Source organism: Sapajus apella, unplaced genomic scaffold, assembly GCF_009761245.1.
Source record: "Sapajus apella isolate SASKATOON/1434 unplaced genomic scaffold, GSC_monkey_1.0 scaffold6, whole genome shotgun sequence".
Lineage (NCBI taxonomy): Eukaryota > Metazoa > Chordata > Mammalia > Primates > Cebidae > Sapajus > Sapajus apella.
In genome coordinates, this window is record NW_022436946.1 from 44,681,352 (window position 1) to 44,699,746 (window position 18,395).

The following is an 18,395-nucleotide window of genomic DNA, read 5'->3' on the forward strand; positions in this document are numbered from 1 at the left end:
ATAATTGCAGTAGCCTCTTAACACATCCAGCTGTTGCCACTCTCTCCCACTACCACCTAATTATTTTGCTCCTCACTGCTTATAGAACTGGCTTCAAGCTGCTAAGCATGTCATTCAAGGCTAACTGAAATCTGACTAATATGTTAGCCTTAATTCCTCAATTACCCATAAGCCTCAGCTAAATCAGCTATTAATGCTCAACAAGTATCAGCTGTTATTATTTGTTGTTAATCAGATTGTCCTGCTTGTTTCTGTACCCCATGTGTAAATGTGACCTCTTTCAGGCATGAAATCTCCCTGATTCTACTCCCTCACTACACTGAAGTGATGATTCTTTTTCTCACTTCCTCAGGGGTTTTGATATAGCTTGAAGGAGTCTCCAGAGTTTGCTGTGTATTATTGTCTTAATTCTCTTTTTAGAAGTTGAACTCCTAGAGCATAAGAAAAAAGTCTTTATTCTGGGGGTGCATGTGCGGGTTTTTATTCTTTAGTGTACATCTACCTTGCACTTTGCACATAAATGTATGTGTTAAATTTGAAACTAAGTTACTGATGATGGAATGAACTCACTAACACCTTTTATCTAATCCAAACGGAATGTTCAAAGAAGGCAACATTTTACTGAAATGAAAAAAAAAAACTCAACACAAATTAAAATAGTTAATTTTAAATATACAAGTTAAATCATTTCTTTCTTTCTTTCTCTCTTTCTTTTGGCTCAAGTGATTCTCCTGTGCTCAGCCTCCTGAGTTACTGAGATCACAGGTATGTGCCACTATGCCTGGATAATTTTTGTATTTTTAGTAGAGACAGGGGTTTACCATATTGGCCAGGCTGGTTTCAAACTTCTGACTTCCAGTGATCTGCCTGCCTCAGCCTTCCAAAGTGTTAGGACTACAGGTGTGAGCCACAGCGCCTGGCTGATGCTGTTTTTCTTGACACTTTTTTTTTTTTTTTTTTTTTTTTTTTTTTTGTAGGAAACACCTTTCATACTACTCTCTGAAGTGATTACTAAGGTCACTGAACTTACTACAAAATTCAGAAAACACTTTCATAGGACTAATTACTGATTTCATTTCATTTATTATGAAAGTCACAGACTTCTACAAATGTTTTAATGGTTTAAAATGTTTAACTTCTCAGTATGAGTTGCATTTTGGATGTTGTCTATTGATATCCTAATGCCTCACTTTAGAAAACATAGCACTGCTTTTAATATTAGCATAAAACATGAAACTTTTGCAATAGGTATGTGAAAATTTGAAACATCAAACTTATTTAGGCATGGTTAAAAGCTTCTACTTTATGCAATCACAATTTATGAATTTTGATTCATAGAAATCCCCAAATTTACATTTCTCCTGGGAACAAATACACTTTAAATCCTAACCTAAAAGGCACATAGGTTTGCAATAATCTACTCCTGAGAAAGTTCTGGTGGCTTGCAATTTATATCCATGAGGACCAGCTGCTGTCGTTAGCATGCACTTCTTCCCATTGTTGATATACTGGGAAGAAGATTGACATCTATCATTCTTTAAATACATAGTGTTAGATATGGGTTTTTAATTTATTTGTCCTCAGTATTTGTAGTGTGTTTTCTCAGGACTCAAGAAAACAGAAAGAATATTCTAGCACAGTTACATTTCTCCAGTATGAAATCCCTTCTACATATTAAGCAATATGTGAATTCTGCAAAAGTGAACATCTTTCATTCTATCTCTGTATTATTTCATCATAGTCTCAGAGAAGAAACTTTGCATTTATAGAATATGCACTTATTAACTTGGAGTGTCATGAGAGGCATTCGATTGTCTTGAGACTATATTATATTTACTGAGTACTATAGCATGAACATCTTCAATTTACTAGGTTTTGAGTGATAGGAATTCTTTGTATGCAAATTCCTTATGAGATAGGTGTTTTCTGAATATTTTCTTCAGAATAGAGATATTTTCTTCAGAATAGATAGAGAATTTATCTATTCATTTTTATAATGGTATATTTTGCTAAGAAGAAGTTTTTAAGACCAATATAAAGTTTTTGCTTTTATGCTTTTTGTAGGAAGTCTTTGACTTTTCCCAGGTCATGAAAATAGTATTCTATATTTTCTTCTAGAAGCTTTATAGTTGGCTCTTATGTTCAGATTTATGACCCTTTTTGAATTAATTTGTGTGTGATGTGATGTAGGAACTGAAGTGTTTTCTTCTCCCAAATGAATATACAATTACTCCAGTATCATTTTCATTCACTAGGTCTTCCGGTACAATGTTGTATAGAAGTAATGAAAACAGATATTCTTGCCTTATTCCTGGTTTTAGAAGGAAAGCAATCAATATTCTACCATAAATATAACACACAGAGAGAGACAGGAGAGGGAGGGAGGGAGGGAGAGACAGAGACAGAGACAGAGAGACAGAGAGAGAGATTGAGATTCTGGTTCTCAGAAGAGTAAGAAAGCTTTTTTCCAGAAAGTTCTCAGCAACTTCTCCTCATTTCTCATTGGTCTGAATTCTGAACTATTGACTATCAGTAGTGGCCTGGGATGAGATTACACCTGAGCTACCTGCCCCTAGAGTCAGGATTAGAATCAACATATGGGCAGTGCAGAAGTGTAGACACATGAATGAAACTAGTATTTCATTCATGTATTTACACGTATTTACAAATACGTGTAAAGAGGGTTAGGGAAGAGGAGAGCTATTTTATAGAATATAAGAGGTTTTGCAATCATAACAACAAAATGTGATATGTGAGTGTTATTTGGATTCTTATTCAAATAAGCCAGTTGTTAAAAATGTCTAAGACAATTGGGAAAATTGGAAAATTCTCTGGATATCTAACAATATCATTACATCTTTTAAAATATTTTATGTGTAAGGCTGGGCATGATGGCTCATATTTGTACTCCCAGCACTTTGGGAGGCTGAGGTGGGAGGATCACCTGAGGTCAGGAGTTCGAGACCAGCCTGACCAACATGGAGAAACCCCTGTCTCTACTAAAAATACAAAATTAGCCAGATGTGGTGGTGCATGCCTGTGATCCCAGCTACCCGGGAGGCTGAGGCAGGAGAACTGCTTGAACCCAGGAGGTGGAGGTTGCAGTGAGCCAAGATAGTGCCATTGTACTCCAGCCTGGGCAACAAGAGGGAAACTCCATCTCAAAAAATTACCATGCCTGGCAAATTTTTAAATTTTTTTGTAAAGACAAGGTCTCACCATGTTGCTCTGGATGGTATTAAACTCTTGGACTCAAGCGATTCTCCTGCCTCAGCCTCGCAACGTGCTGGGGTTGTAGACGTGAGCTACTGCGCCTCACCTTGAGAATATTTTTTTATCACCCTTTCTCCTTTGCCTAGATACCTTCTATTTATCTTTTGATTCTTAGGTGAAGTGTCTGTTTTTTTGGAAATCCTTTCTAGAAGTTCTCAGTATTTCACGGAATGGTTTTTCCAGCCTTTCAGAACACTTATCTTTATTTATAATTGTATGTCCATGAGCATAATTATTTGAAAAACATTATTAAAGAAACATTTCTATTCCCCTGCTACAGGCAATATGCTTGTGTTTGTTTACAAAATACAAGGAATTTAATAATACTTCTCTATAAATAAATATTTATCTATACATCTTTATTTTAGATTGCTTCTTTGGACTATATGCCCAGAGGTGAAATGAATGGATCAAAAAGTACTCAGCAATTCTAATGGCTTTCAGTACATAGACAGATATGTTAATAGGTGATGAAATATTCTCTCCCATTAATGAATCAGAGATAATCTGGGAAAGTTTTAGGCAGTAATTTCAGTGCGGGTCTTTTTTTTTTTTTTGGCTTTCTTTTGTTTCACCATCTTAATCTGTTACTTAAATCTCTATGTAGAGAGGGAGCTTGTCAAATCTGCCCATGATATACAGCAAAGAAGATACCAGACACATGATTAATAGATGCAGGTTCCAACAATATCTTTTCAGGTTATACTAATGACCTCAGGCCAGGAACGGTGGTTCATGCCTGTAATCCCAGCACTTTGGGAGGCTGCAGCAAGTGGATCACCATAGGCCAGGAGTTCGAGACCAGCCTGGCCAATATGGTGAAACCCCTGTCTCTACTAAAAATACAAAAATTAACTGGGCATGGTGGCTGCGCACTTGTAGTCCCAGCTACTTGGGGGCTGAGGCACGAGAATTGCTTGAACCCAGGAGGTGGAAGTTGCAGTGGGGGTTGCAGTGAGTGGAGATCACACCACTGCACTCCAGCCTGGGCAATAGAGCAAGATCCTATCTCAAAAAAAAAAAAAAAAAAAAGAAAAAAAGAAAAACCTAATCAAGATGAAATCCAGCACGACAAATATAGGATCCTTCACTTTGATTAAGAAATTCTACAGCACGGGTACCGGATGAAAGTGCAGTTTAGTGAGACCTGTGTCTGCCTCTCGTTGCTAACTCCAAAGTCCCTTCTACTGTCTTATGTATCCCCTGCCTTTCCTGCTGCTATTTCCAAACCCAGAGTCTGCTTTGTTTTTTTTCGATAGCTTCCTCTGTCGCTCCATTTCTTGGAATTTTCATCCTACCCTCCCCTGGCTTTGGCCATGGTCTTCCTAGTTGCCACCTCATTGACACTATTCTCAAGAAGGGCACTTGGACGCTTTGTATTTTGGTAACTGTAATATATGTGCTTTGAAAGAACGTGAAGTGAAGTGAATGTTCACACGTGCCCTTGGATGAGACTTGTAGTCGAAGTTTTTGCATCTTCTGTATGCTTAACTATTTTTTCCTGCTAGCTTTATTCTTTTCAGAGAGAAGGGTGTGAAAAATCTAGCACCGTGGTGTAGAACTTGTAATTCTGTCAAGTATAGCTTTATTTTTAGTCTATGTTTTTAGGTATAGTTCAGGACTATTATAAACTTTCTGGTGACTCTCTTTGATCCTAATAATGTTTTTTCCTTTAAAATTTATTTTGCTGATATTAATATTGTTCATGATAGTTAATTTTATGTGTCAACGTGGAGGGTGTTTTTGGAAGAGATGAACATTTAAATTGGTTAACTTCGGTTAAAGCAGATTGCTGTCCATAATATAGGTGGGCTTCATCTAATCAGTTGAAGGCCTGAATAGAACAAAAAGCAAGAGGGAATTTTTCAGCAGACTGCCTCCAGACTTCATCTGCCTTTTTGGCTGCCCTGGCCTTTGACTGGAACTGCACCAACAGGTTTCTTGGGTATTGAGCCTGCTGGTCCAAATTGTAGACTTTGGATTTGCCCGCTTCCATAGTCACGTGAGCCAATTCCTGATAGTAAATCTCTTCTCTCTCTCTCTATACACACATTCTATTGATTCTGTTTCTCTAGAGAATCCTAATAAATATATTGTTATATCACATTTATTTGGCTAATATTATCTATGGTATCTCTTTTTTCCATTTACTCTTAGAGATGGTGGTCCTTTAGAAACAGCAAATAGCTGTTTTGTTTGATCTTTTCATATGTAAGAAATAAATCATATCAAATACAAATTAGGATCCAGGAGATTTTGAATCAGAGGTGAGAAAATCGCCTTACTGGAGTTCCAGTACAGTTTATAAGCATAAAGATGAAGTACTTTGACCTTTTTCTTGATTGGCTGTTATACATTAATTTTTTTAGGGCAACTATTTAAGCTGATTTGTCTATAGCTGACTGGCTTAGTTTCACCGAGTTATGTTGACAAGGATATAAACCTTATGTTTTGTGTTTATTATTACAGATGCTGTTTTGGGGAAATCAGCATGAGTTTTGGTTTGTGGTTACATGAAGTTGGACTTGGGTATATCTAAACTGCGGCTTCCATTTTCATTTTTCTTTAACACACTAAGACCTCTGTTTTTTAGATTAAACATTGAGTTTACTCTGTTTATATTTTCTGTGACCATGGATATATTTAGATTTATTTTTACCGTTATTTTATGTTTTGTTTTTATGAGTATTTTTCTTTGCTTCCCACCCACTTCCTGCCTTTTGTTGAACAGATTGTTTTCCTCTTCTCTTTTCAAATGGAGAAACTTAAAGCTTGGGAATCTTCAATAAAACCAATTTACAGGAAGAAAGAAATACCAGTTATAGAAAAAAGAAAGTTAAGGCCACAGAAGAATCTGGGTTATTATAAGTGAAAAGCTCTATGCTTTTTTTTTTTTAATGGAACTTACGATACAAAGTAACCTTTTAAAACTTCCATTTGATGTTTCTGGTGTTGGTGACAGGTGAGAATATCTTCTATTCTTTAGCTAATAATAATCTATAAGAAGCTATTTAGCAGTTTTGGTGTTCTCCTGGAAACCACAAGACACATATAGCTATTTAACTTAGTTAATTACATTAATTATACTTCAATGCAAATTTAAAATTGAGTTGCACTAGCCATATTTCAAGCACCCAATAACTCCATTTGGTTAGTGGATGCTATTTTGGACACTGCAGATTATAGAACATTTCTATCATTGTAGAAAGTTCTGTTGGACAGGAGGTGATAAGCAGTACTGTAGCTTTGTACTTTTGAAGCAGAGCTATTTGGGAGACTGCATCATATTGCAGAATTTAGAACTGACAATCTACATCAGCATTCCAAGATGTTCTTCCAGTATCTTCTGCTCCTGTGGTGAACAGTGACCAGCATGAGGTGCAATGCCCACCATGGAGGCTGCTGCGGCTCCTGCCTCTGTCCACAAACTCCAGGCTTGGTCCTCACAGGACATTGGAGGTAATTTATATAGAGCAACAGCCTAGAGAGCAATGGTGGTAACAGCAGCTGAGAGGCCAACTTCTGTACAGCAGTGGATATCCTGACTTTTTGAAAACTATAGAGAGGCCAAGCAAGATTGGAGCATTTTTAGTTGAAGCCAGGTTGCAAAGGGTTGGGCCTGGCCTAGACTGGTCCATAACGTGTGCTATTCCTCCCTCCCTCCCTCTCTCTTTCTCTTTCTCTCTTTTTTTCCTTCAGTCTTTCTTTCTGTCTCTCTCTTTTTTTTTTGGACAGGGTCTTGTTCTGTCACCCAGGCTGGAGTGCAATGGCGGGATCTTGGCTCACTGCAGCCTCTACCTCTTGGGTTCAAGTGATTCTCCTAAGCCTCCTGAGTAGCTGGGATTATAGAGGCACACTGCCATGCCTGGCTAATTTTTGAATTTTTTTTTTTTTTTTTTTTTTTTTTTTTAGTAGAGACAGGGTTTTACCGTGTTGGCCAGGCTGGTCTCAAACTCCTGACCTCAAGTGATCTGCCTGCCTCGGGCTCACAAAGTGCTGAGATTACAGGCTAAGCCACAGCACCCAGCCTCTGGTATTCTTTTGAAGCTTTGACCTCTTCCACCTTGTTGCCAGACTGGTTTAGGTATTATATGATTAGGTAAGATTACAGAGGTCTTTCCTAAGCCTGTGGCATCACTGGCACAAATGGTCACTAGATGGAACTTATTTAGGATGGCATTGGCAGGGAACACACATGCCAACCTTGTTATCTGTCCCTTCATATCCTGAATGGGTAGGTGAGACTCTTTCTCTTGGCCGGCCAACATACATCATCAAGGTACATATGCCCATTCAGTACAGAAACAGCTTTGCCTCTTTGAGGGAAGAGAAGCTGGAAAAAAAAAAACAAGCGTTTTGCTTCTCTCTAACTCCAGCATCATCTTGGCACTGGTAATATATCCAAGATATTCATATTCAGTGGTGTTAGCCAGGCTCATATTTACCCCTTTGATTGGGTTCATTTTTTCAAGTTTCAACTTCTGTTGTTTCAAGTGTTTAACTTCTGTGCAGAATATGATTTTCGCCACTGAGTTCCTTTCATTTTTTTCCACACTGTAGGTATCCAAGTTTTTTTGTAACTTGCGAAGTCAAATCCCTTGGATTTCCCACTAGGCCCTGTCATCACATTGACACTTTAGCATTGTAGCAAATAAATGAAAAAAAATTTCAGGTTGTCATCATTCATATCTTCCCCAAAGTTTTAACTTTGTGCCAGGTGCCTTGCTAAGTACAGGGATACAATACAGTGCAACATTAAATGGTGCCCCTGACCTCAAAGTCGCCTAGCAGGAAAGACAACTAATTAAGCTATTGTTAAGTTATTTACGATGAAGACAAAAGCATATGGTGCTTTTGTATCTGTTTGATTTTATTACTCTTTAAATTTGACATACGAAAATACCATACTTAAAAAGTTCATGTTCCTGGAACAGATGCACTAAACAGTACTATTAACGTCGTGACGGATTTAAGAACAATAGTGACAATTCCAATCTGCTTTGTAAGACAGTTACAGAATTGGAGGAAGCTGCTCCAGTACAACTTTGGAGGGGAGGAGGAGCAGGGCCTGAAAACACCTTTCCAGGGACTTGGGAGTACGCCCAGTCGCCTCATGGCTTCCCGCGCACTCAGCCCCCGCCCGCGTCGGCGTGGCGGGGCGCCCTAGCGTGACTCCGCCCAGGGCGCTCGGTTCCGCTAACTGGAAACTACAGTTCCCAGAAGGCCGCGCGAGCCCGGGAGGGACGCGGCGGAGGTGTAGGCAGGAAAGGCGCGAGTGGAGGCGGCAGTGGGTGTCCACTCGGTGGTCGGTCCGGCAGCAGCCAGGCCCCTGGACGCAGGACGTGGCTCAGGCAGCCCTCGCAGCTCGGTGCTCTGGCCAGGGCAAGCCCGCGCCTCTGCCCGCTGGACCGGCCCAGGCGAGATGTAGGGCGCTGGGCGCGGAGGCCGCCGGTGCGGCAGGGGGATCGCAGAGGGCGCACCGAGGATGGAGAGAGCGATGGAGCAACTCAACCGTCTCACGCGCTCGCTGCGCCGCGCGCGCACTGTGGAGTTGCCCGAGGGTGAGCTGGTTCGCGGGGCTGGGCTGGCCGCGGAGCGGGGGGCGGCCAGTGGGGCAGGAGCTTCGGCCGCGTTTAGGTCGGGTGGAAAAACTAACCCAAAGCTGAGAAAACGCCCACTTTTACTTTCCAGAGCTGAGGGGCGGCCCCAGGCCCCTGACTCCCCTGGCCCCACCCCCGCAGGTGGGAGTTTGCGGGAGGAAACTGGGTTGGTGCGGGTTCCGCTGCTGGGAGGAGCGAGACAAAGATCTCTCACGTCTGTCGATTAGGGAGGGTCTTGGCAAAGGAGCAGGAATACCAGCCCAAGGCCCGAGACCCGGACTCAGAAAACATCACAGTTGCGGGCCGTTTCACAGTCGCTGGGGATAGAGATGCCCCAAAGATAGTGTTTACTTTAAGCTGCATCAGGGGTCCAGGCGGGCTTTTAGTTATTTTTTAAAATATGGGCACTGCCTTGTTTTGATATCAGGCGGACAAAGGGTTGGCACACATCAAACAGGTACTCTTAAAGTTCAGTGTGTGCAAACACAATACATTTTTCTTTGATATGCATGCCTGCCTTCATTCTTCATTTATTCGTCAGACTGGTATTAAGCTAGCTGGGAACTAGGACGCATCTGCAAAGAGGAATAAGGCATGGTCCCTGAGGTTCAGGACTTTTAGTTCAGCATACCAGGGTTCCTTCAGGACAGGCAAAACTCTACTAATAACAGAGGAGAGAAAATAAGCAGTTTTGTTTGCAGTGTCGTGAATTCAGACGTTTTATTGGTGATGGGAGATGGCAGTGCTGCTTCTAAGAATCTGCCTTTGGCTCTTTATGCCCAAGTGAGAGAAGGGTTGGGAGGAGGTTATGGCTGGTGAATAGCTTTTTTCTTAATTGTAGTAGCTTATCTTATTTTCTAAAAAATCTTTTTGAATTGCTACTGGGTGGTTTGTAGGATAGGGAAGGAGACTTTGGCACACAGTCATGAAAGAAATGTGGGAATGGGTATTTTGGCGATACTTTTCTTTCCTTCCTTTTATAGAGATGAGGTCTCTCTATGTTCCCCAGGATGGTATTGAACTCCTGAGCTCAAGCGATCCGCACCCTGCTCCCCTCAAAGTGTTGGGATTACAGACATGAGCCACTGCGCCTGGCCTGGGGATAATCTTGAAAAAATGTTCTCTAGTCCCTGTGTAGAATTCAGATTTTAGTAACTAGATTATAGCTTCAACTTTTTCTGTATTTTCTTTCCAACTTCTACCTTTGAATCCATTTCTTAAGTGCTGCTCTTATTTTCTGTAGTCACGTTATTGGTATAGGTTGATGAAGACTGCATGTATAATTTATATTGTCTAGTTTGAATCCCCACGTTTTTTTACATAAATGTGATTTAGAAGACTTTTATAATGTTACTTGGCTTTAAAAGTAATATACTTTCACTGTAGAAAGTTTGGAAAATAAAGAAAAATAGAAAAAGAAATCTGTCATTCCACCACCCAGTTATAAACATTGTTATTATTGTTATTTCTTTCTCTTTCTCTCCCTAACCAGTTAAGATCATATTGCATATAGTCTTTTATTTTGTGTTTAGAAAACATCCCAAATGTTTTTTTATGTGCTTCAACAGGCTTAATGAGTGCAGGATTTCATAGGATGCATGTAACAAATGTTGAATCTAAATAGGTTTTAAACTGATTTTATGAGAAACAGCTTTGTATTTAAGACATTGTTTGCCCCTAAATGTTTCCTTAGGGTTAATTCTTAGAAGAACAATATCTACAATACATTGCTAAGGCTCTACATATCAGTTTCTCAACTTACACTTAGGAAGTTCCACCAGCAGTCTGAGAGTGCCCAGAAACCAGAGTATTATAAGTAAAAGCAAAACTTTTCCACATATAGGCAAAGATGGCATCTTGTTTGCATTTGCTTTTCTTTGATTATAATGAATTTGCTCATTTTGTTTCTTGATTTTAATTTACCTTTGTAAGTTCTGATGAGTCTTTTTGAATTCTCTGAGCTTGGTTCTTTCGAGTATATCATATATATATAGAGAGAGAAATGTGTATGTATATATAGATAGATAGATAGATAGATTTCCTACTGTTACAAACTCACATTTTGTGCTTACATTTTAAGGGCTGAATGGAAACTCTGAAATCTCTCTAAGTTTAGAAAATAATCAGATTTTTTTTTTGCTTTGTTAGAATTCGATAATCAATAAGCATCTAATTACAACAGATTACTAAGCTTGTAAACATCTTAGTCAGCTTGTACTTTAAAATTAACTTTGTTGCAAAGGTTGAAACCATAGATGTTTGGTTAAACTGAGTTGTATGCTATGTTTCCTTGAGATAGTGAAAACCTGAGTATTACCCTAAGTAATGGAGTGCAGGTAGTTGATTCATCCTAGGCTGGCCTAACACAGGAAGATTCTTGAGGGAAAAAAGAGGTGAAGAGTAAGAAATTACTTTAGGGATATGGATTATTAGTAGAGTTTAAAAGGTTGAGGCTGGGCGCAGTGGCTCACACCTGTAATCCCAGCACTTTGGGAGGCCGAGTTGGATGGATCACCTGATGTCAGTAGTTTGAGACTAGCCTGGCCAACATGGTGAAACCCCAGCTGTACTAAAAATACCAAAAATTAGGTGGGCGTGGTGGCGGGTGCCTGTAATCCCAGCTACTCAGGAGCCTAAGGCAGGAGAATTGCCTGAACCTGGGAGATGAAGTTTGCAGTGAGCCGAGATCACGCCGCTGCACTCCAGCCTGGAAGTCAAGAGCGAAAGTCAGTCTCAAAATAAATAAATAAATAATAAAAATGAAAGGTTGGTGTGTGTTGTTAGTATATGTGGAGAAAAGTTTAAATTACTATATAGTGAATGCAATTTGTTTAATAAAATAATGAAATTTGAGCCCATTTTATTTTAGCATATGTGATCAGGATAATTGTGTTTAAAAAAATTACTCCCATCTGATGTTTTGAAGAGAAATTGCATATAATTAAATACTCTGAGCACTTTTTCTTTTTTTTTGGAATAGTTTGGTTTTGAAACTGTAGTGATAAAAATGGGCCAGCATGTCTAATAAAGTGAGAGATTAAACTTTTCTTGTCACCCTGGAGACTTTAAGTATATACCTAATCTTGAAGGTGTCTTCAAGAGTAGAGAAGGAAGTATCTGGCAACAAATTTTATTCTGTCCTTTCTTAGTATAGTCTTTCTTGGATAGTCTTCTACCACCACAGTTGGGGTTAGATTTATTCCTTCATATTTACGTGTTAATGTATGTGACCTTTTTTTTTTTTTTTAAGCTTAGATGTGACTTAAATAAGATGTAAATCTAAATTTTATCTAAAAAATAAAAACCTTACAAATAAAACCAATGTGAACCTTATGCTGTCTAATGCTCACTTAAAATTATGCACTATCTTGATTTAAAGTTTATCTTGATTTAAGTGTAAACCCACAAGTAATTGTTTTTTTATGACTTTATTATGGAGTGATTTAATAGAAATTCTCATGGTTTAGAAGTTCAATATTTATTGAGTCATGTATTATTATATGCGCGATAAAGAATGTTGTCATTGTCAATGGTGTAGTATTTTCAACTCCTGATGGTGACTCATTGGTAATTTCTGAGAGCAATTAGTGGGTTGCAGTCAGCATTTAAAAAAAGAAAATAAGAGGATAAAAGAGAGTCTTTTTAACATATTAAGAATATTATTATATTGTGAACCTTCTAGTTATATGGTATATACTGGGTGCACTGTAGGATATATTATTTGTGCAGGCTCTGGAATCAGCCACTTAATGCCACCATTACACAGCTTGTTACTTAACTGGCACTTCTGTTTCCTCATTTGTTAAATGAGGTTAGTAGTACCTATTTCTTAAGGTGGTTGTGAGGAGAAAAGCAACGGTATATACACCATGTTTAGAAAAGTGCCTTTAAGATAATGGTTCTTAAATGTCAATTTTAATAGGATCTGTTAGTATTTTACTTTTATAGTGAATAAGTTGTTGCATCTGCATACTGAACTTGTGAATTTTGACAAGGACTAAATTGCTTTTCATGTCTACACTCACAAATGGTAAAATATGTGAAGGAATGGTAATAACTTTTCTCCATTGCCCCTATAAACAGCTCAGTTTATATTTCTAAACACATGAATTATGTTTTTCAAACACAATTATAATACCATTACTAGAGCCAATACAATTAGCAGTAATTTTGTATTATCCTGAAATAAAATACTGAGCCCATATACAGTTCGTCTTCATCTCAAAAATTTCCTTTTACAGTTTTTTTTTTTTTTTAAATCACTATCCAGACAAGGGCTACATATTATATATGGTTGATTTAACTCTTAAGACTCTTATTCTATGACAGTTTCTCGTCCTTTTAAAAAAACTTTCTGAAAGTAATTTTAAACTTACAGAAAACTTGCATGAATAGCACAGAGTTCTGCCCATGTACCCTTCACCTACCTTTTGCTAACGTTAGCATCTTGTACAACCATAGTACAGTTGTCGAAAATAAGAAATTAACATTTGCATATACTATTAACTATACTACAGAGTTTATTAAAATTTTGCCAGTTTTCCCACTGATGTCCTTTTTAGGATCCAATTCAGGATACCATATTGCCTTTAGTTATGTTTCTTTAGTCTCCCCCAAACTGTGATCGTTCTTCAGTCTTTTTTTTTTTTTTTTTTTTTTTTTTTTGTGGCAGAGTTTTGCTCTTCTTGCCCAGGCTGGAGTACAGTGGTGCAAATCTTGGCTCACTGCAGTCTCCACCTCCTGGGTTCAAGAAGTTCTCCTGCCTCAGCCTCCCAAGTGGCTGGGATTATGGACATGTGCCACCACACCTGGCTGATTTTTATATTTTTAGTAGAGATGGGGTTTCAGCATGTTGGTCAGGCTGGTCTCGAACTCCTGACCTCAGGTGATCCACCCACCTCTGCCTCCCAAAGTGCTGAGATTACAGACGTAAGCCACTGTGCCCTGCTGTTCTTCAGTCTTTCTTTGTGTTTAATGGTCCTGAGAACTTTTAAAGAGGACCTATCGGGTGTTTTGTGGAATTACTCTTAATTTGGGCTTCTCTGATATTTTCTCATGATTGGATTTTTGGCAAGAACAGTAGTCTAACCCTTATCTGCAGCTTTGCTTTCTGAGTTAGTTGCTGGAGGCACAGCACGATACTTTGAGAGAGAGAGAGACCACATACGTATAACTTTTATTAGAGTATATTGCCATAATTGTCCTATTTTATATTGGTTATTGTTGTTAATCTCTTACTGTGCCCAATTTATTTTTTATTTATTCATTTGAGACGGAGTTTCACTCTTGTTACCCAGGCTGGAGTGCAATGGTGTGATTTCGGCTGACCGCAAGCTCCGCCTCCTGGGTTCAAGCAATTCTCCTGCCTCAGCCTCCCGAGAAGCTGGGACTATAGGTGCATGCCACCCTGCCCAGCTAATTTTTGTATTTTTAGTAGAGTCAGAGTTTCACCATGTTGACCAGGATGGTCTCGATCTCTTGACCTTGTGAACCACCTGCCTTGGCCTCCCAAAGTGCTGGGATTATAGGCATGAGCCACCGCGCCTAGCCCTACTGTGCTCAATTTATAAATTAAACTTTATCATATAGGGAAAATAATAGTATACATAGGGTTTGGTACTATCCACAGTTTTAGGCATTGATTCAGTGTCTTGGAATGTATCCCCTGCAGATAAGGGGGGACTGCTGTACTGCAAAAGTGATGTGCCCTTCTCAGTGGATCATACCAGGAGCTATATGATACATATATTATTTGTGGTTATATTACCCTTTGTCAGTTGATTAAGATAGTGTCTGCTGGGTTCTTTACTATAAATTTTCTTTTTCCTTTGTAATTAGTCAATATTTTTGAGAGGTACTTGATAGTATGTAAATATCCTGTTTATCCTCAAACTTTAGGTTAAACTGAGCATCAGCATTAACGTTTAAAGGGCTGAGTGAGGGCTATCAGGGTTTTGTCTCTGTAAATGATTTATTAAAAAACAGAAACCTCCAAAATACATTGAATTGATAAATGACCCTTAGTAATATATAAAAATCAATTCAAAATACTAGCTGAAATGTACATAAGTATATGACATCATAGATGTTGATTTTTAACCTTTTCTTTTGGGTCATGTTTTTGTGAATTTATCTCCCTTAGTATGTTTTCTGCTGATATAACAATACTACAGACTGGATAATTTGTAAAGAAAACACATTTATTTCTCACAGTTCTGGAGGCTGGGAAGTCCAAGAGCATGACACCAGCATCGAGTAAGGGTCATCTCATGGTGAAAGGCAGAAGGGTGAGAAAGGAAGACTTGAGAGAGGAAGGGCTAAAGGAAAGGGGATTGAACTTCCACTATAACTAAGCCACACTTGCATTAACAGCATTAATCCATTAATGAAAGAGGAGCCCTCATGTCTCAATTACCTCCCCAAAGCCTCACTTCTTCACACCATCATAATGGCAACCAAATTTCCAACACACAAACTTTTGGCGACACATTCAAACCTTAGCACATATGAATAAAAATGTTGTGAGTAAAGTGGTAAGTACAATGAAGACTTTGGTGCTCTTTCATAAAAGCTTCTAAACTAATTTATTTTGTAATAATATTGACAAGAAGCCAGTATTATGTATATTTAAGGTTTTTAAAATTATTTTAGCATATATATAATATCTATGTATATTTACAGTTCCCCCAGACTACATGTAAGTATGATAAAACATGATGCCTGTAAACACCTCTTTGGAAGTAAAAGAAATTTCAGTTGTTAAAGCTACAGGAAGGTTTTTGGATGATGATGTGCAGGCTACCATACTATGCTTAGAGAATTGTTTTTTGATGGCTAATGGGACAAAACCTTCTGAAGAATCAGTCTTTAATTTTCCTTTTACATCCAGAAGCTAAGCTCTTTTGTGATAATGTAAAGGGATAAGCAGTAGAGGGGGTGAAAGATTCTGCACTACCATAAATTTTGAAATACCTCTGATATTCTGCGTTTTTCTTTCCTCCTCCTTCCTCTCCTTTTCGCTTTTTGTATAGAGTTAGGAAAATTCTAAACTAATTTTAAGTATCGCCACTTGGACAAAGTAGGGGATAAATAAACTCTTTTTTTTTTTTTTTACTCAGATAATGAAACTGCTGTTTATACATTAATGCCAATGGTTATGGCTGATCAACACAGGTGAGTGCTTCTTTCTTAAATTTATGCTTTTTAAATGTGTACCTGCATGCATGCATGTGCACATGCGCATGCGCACGCCTGCACACACACACACACACACACACACGCACACACACACACACACACAGAGTTTGGACATAGATGTTGTTTTGTCCTGGGGCAAGTTATTTAATTTTTCTGTTATAATTTTGTGTGTGTGAAATAGGGAATAAAATTTTCCAAGATCCATATGAGCTGTAAAATTTTATGGTGAGAGATTTTCTTAATGAATATTCAGATATTTGGTTGGTCACTGACATAGAAAAATACATTGTGATTTCTTTCAGAGGTCACTGCTGATCTTATAGCAAAAGATGAGGGCTGAGGGACAGCTTATTTCCCTTATGTGCTACTTACTTTGATATTTCTTTTATTGATGTAGTGTTGACACTCGTTTACAGGGCATATATGAAGTACAATTATTTGGCTTTGTGAGGGGGTCTTTATACTTAGTCAGCTCTGCTGTGGCTAGCTATTGGATAGTTTGATATAAGAAGAAGAATGTGAAAAGTAACCATTTTGAAACAAGTTAAAATTTTTTTTTCTTTTAAATTTCCTATCTGGTATAATTAAAAAATGTTTTCGTCTGATTTTATTTGGCCAAAATTAATATAGCTAGGCTCAGCTTTTGGCAAGGGGAACAGCCAGGCCTACACCCTTTGTTTCTCAATCTAAGGAGAGCTAAAGCCAACTTACTCTGTTGTGTATCCTGAGCAGGTAACATAGGATGATCCAGTGGCAGATGAGGAAACCTTCAGCGCCCTTGTTGGTCAAGGGGTTTGGTTTATGGATGATAATGTGCTGGCTAACATACTGAGAATAGTGCAGTGTTCTGTGGTGGGTGTGGGACAAAATCTGAAGAATCCGTAAGAGTAGCTAAAGAGCTGTTAGCTTGATTTATTATGTTTTTGAAAGCTTTTTTTACACAATGATTCCTTTTTTTATTTTGGCATAGGTCTGTTTCTGAACTACTATCAAATTCAAAATTTGATGTCAATTATGCATTTGGACGTGTGAAAAGAAGCTTGCTTCACATTGCAGCAAAGTAAGATGAAAGATATTTTGAGTTAAACTCTGGTCTAGAGCATGGATTAGTAAGCTTTGAATCAGGGTTGTCACACAATATTTATGGGGAGAGATGGGCACAGACAGCTGAGTAGTTCCTTATACTGTTTTAGGGTGTGGTGTGCTGTTTGTTTTCTAGATAAACTGCTAATTTTGGGATTGTATGTAAGCCTCATGTTCCTCTTGTCTTAGAGTGTTTTATATTGGATCAGAGTAGGTTAGGCATGGAGATTGTCTTTCCTGGATGTACTCAATGGTGCAGTTCACCAAGATTTTCTTTTTTTTTTTTGCTCTGTCGCTGAGGCTGGAGTGCAGTGGCGTAATCTCAGTTTACTGCAACCTCTGCCTCCTGGGTTCAAGCAACTCTCCTCCCTCAGCCTCCCAAGTAGCTGGGACTACAGGCATGTGCCACCATGCCCAGCTAATGTTTAGTATTTTTAGTAGAGATGGAGCTTGCCATGTTAGCCAAGCTGGTCTCAATCTTCTGACCTCATGATCTGCCCACTTCAGCCTCCCGAAGTGTTGGGATTACAGGTGTGAGCCACCACGCCCGGCCCAAAATTTTCTTTCCATCCCACCAATATGAGATTTTTGTATGCTATCTGCAGATGAAGTCACTGGCCTTATGTTTTTTACATAGGTAGGAAAATGATTTTTATTTACAGTCTTCTAGTGTGTAATCAATCAGTTAACTAATTGCTACCTATCCTCCTCAGAATTTAGGTAGGTGTGTAGAAATCAGTTGTCCTTGAATAATTTGGCTTTGAAAGGCCAGAAATTTGAAAGTACCATATGGTTTCTTTGAAGTATTTGAGTTTCTCAAATACTTTATAATTTTCATAGTAAAATGAACCATCTTGAAAGTAGGGAATGTTTACTATTTGTGTCAGAAGTTAAATCAAATTATAGGTAAAAAAGGACGTTAAAAATAATGTGTTTAAGGCCATCCACAGCGGTTCACATCTGTAATTTCAACACTTTTGGGGGACAAAGTGGGCAGATAACTAGAGGTCAGAAGTTTGAGACCAGCCTGGCCAACATGGTGAAACCCCATTTCTACTAAAAGTACAAAAGTTAGCTGGGTGTTGTGGCATGCACCTGTAATCCCAGCTACTTGGGAGGCTGAGTCAGGAGAAATGCTTGAACTTGGGAGGTAGAGATTGCAGTGAGCCAAGATCATGCCACTGCACTCCAGACTGGGTGACAGAGCAAGACTCCATTTCAAAAAAGACAAAAATTGTTTAA

General features: G+C 38.6%; 1 protein-coding gene across 6 annotated transcripts in view; it reads left to right on the forward strand.

The window, feature by feature from the left end:
• Positions 1 to 8,491: 8,491 nt before the first annotated feature.
• The window catches only part of HACE1 (HECT domain and ankyrin repeat containing E3 ubiquitin protein ligase 1), a 101,557-nt gene continuing 91,653 nt past the window's right edge, over positions 8,492 to 18,395 (forward strand). For 4 of the 6 annotated variants that reach the window (XM_032275166.1, XM_032275162.1, XM_032275163.1 and 1 more), the window contains exons 1-3: positions 8,492 to 8,834; positions 15,992 to 16,046; positions 17,041 to 17,130. Coding sequence is in view for 3 of the 6 variants with exons in the window: in XM_032275162.1 (XP_032131053.1) it covers positions 8,759 to 8,834; positions 15,992 to 16,046; positions 17,041 to 17,130 (221 nt within the window). In the remaining 3 variants the exon portion in view is untranslated. The remainder of the gene's footprint in view (positions 8,835 to 15,991; positions 16,047 to 17,040; positions 17,131 to 18,395) is intronic. The other 2 variants (XM_032275164.1, XM_032275161.1) reach the window with 2 other exon arrangements.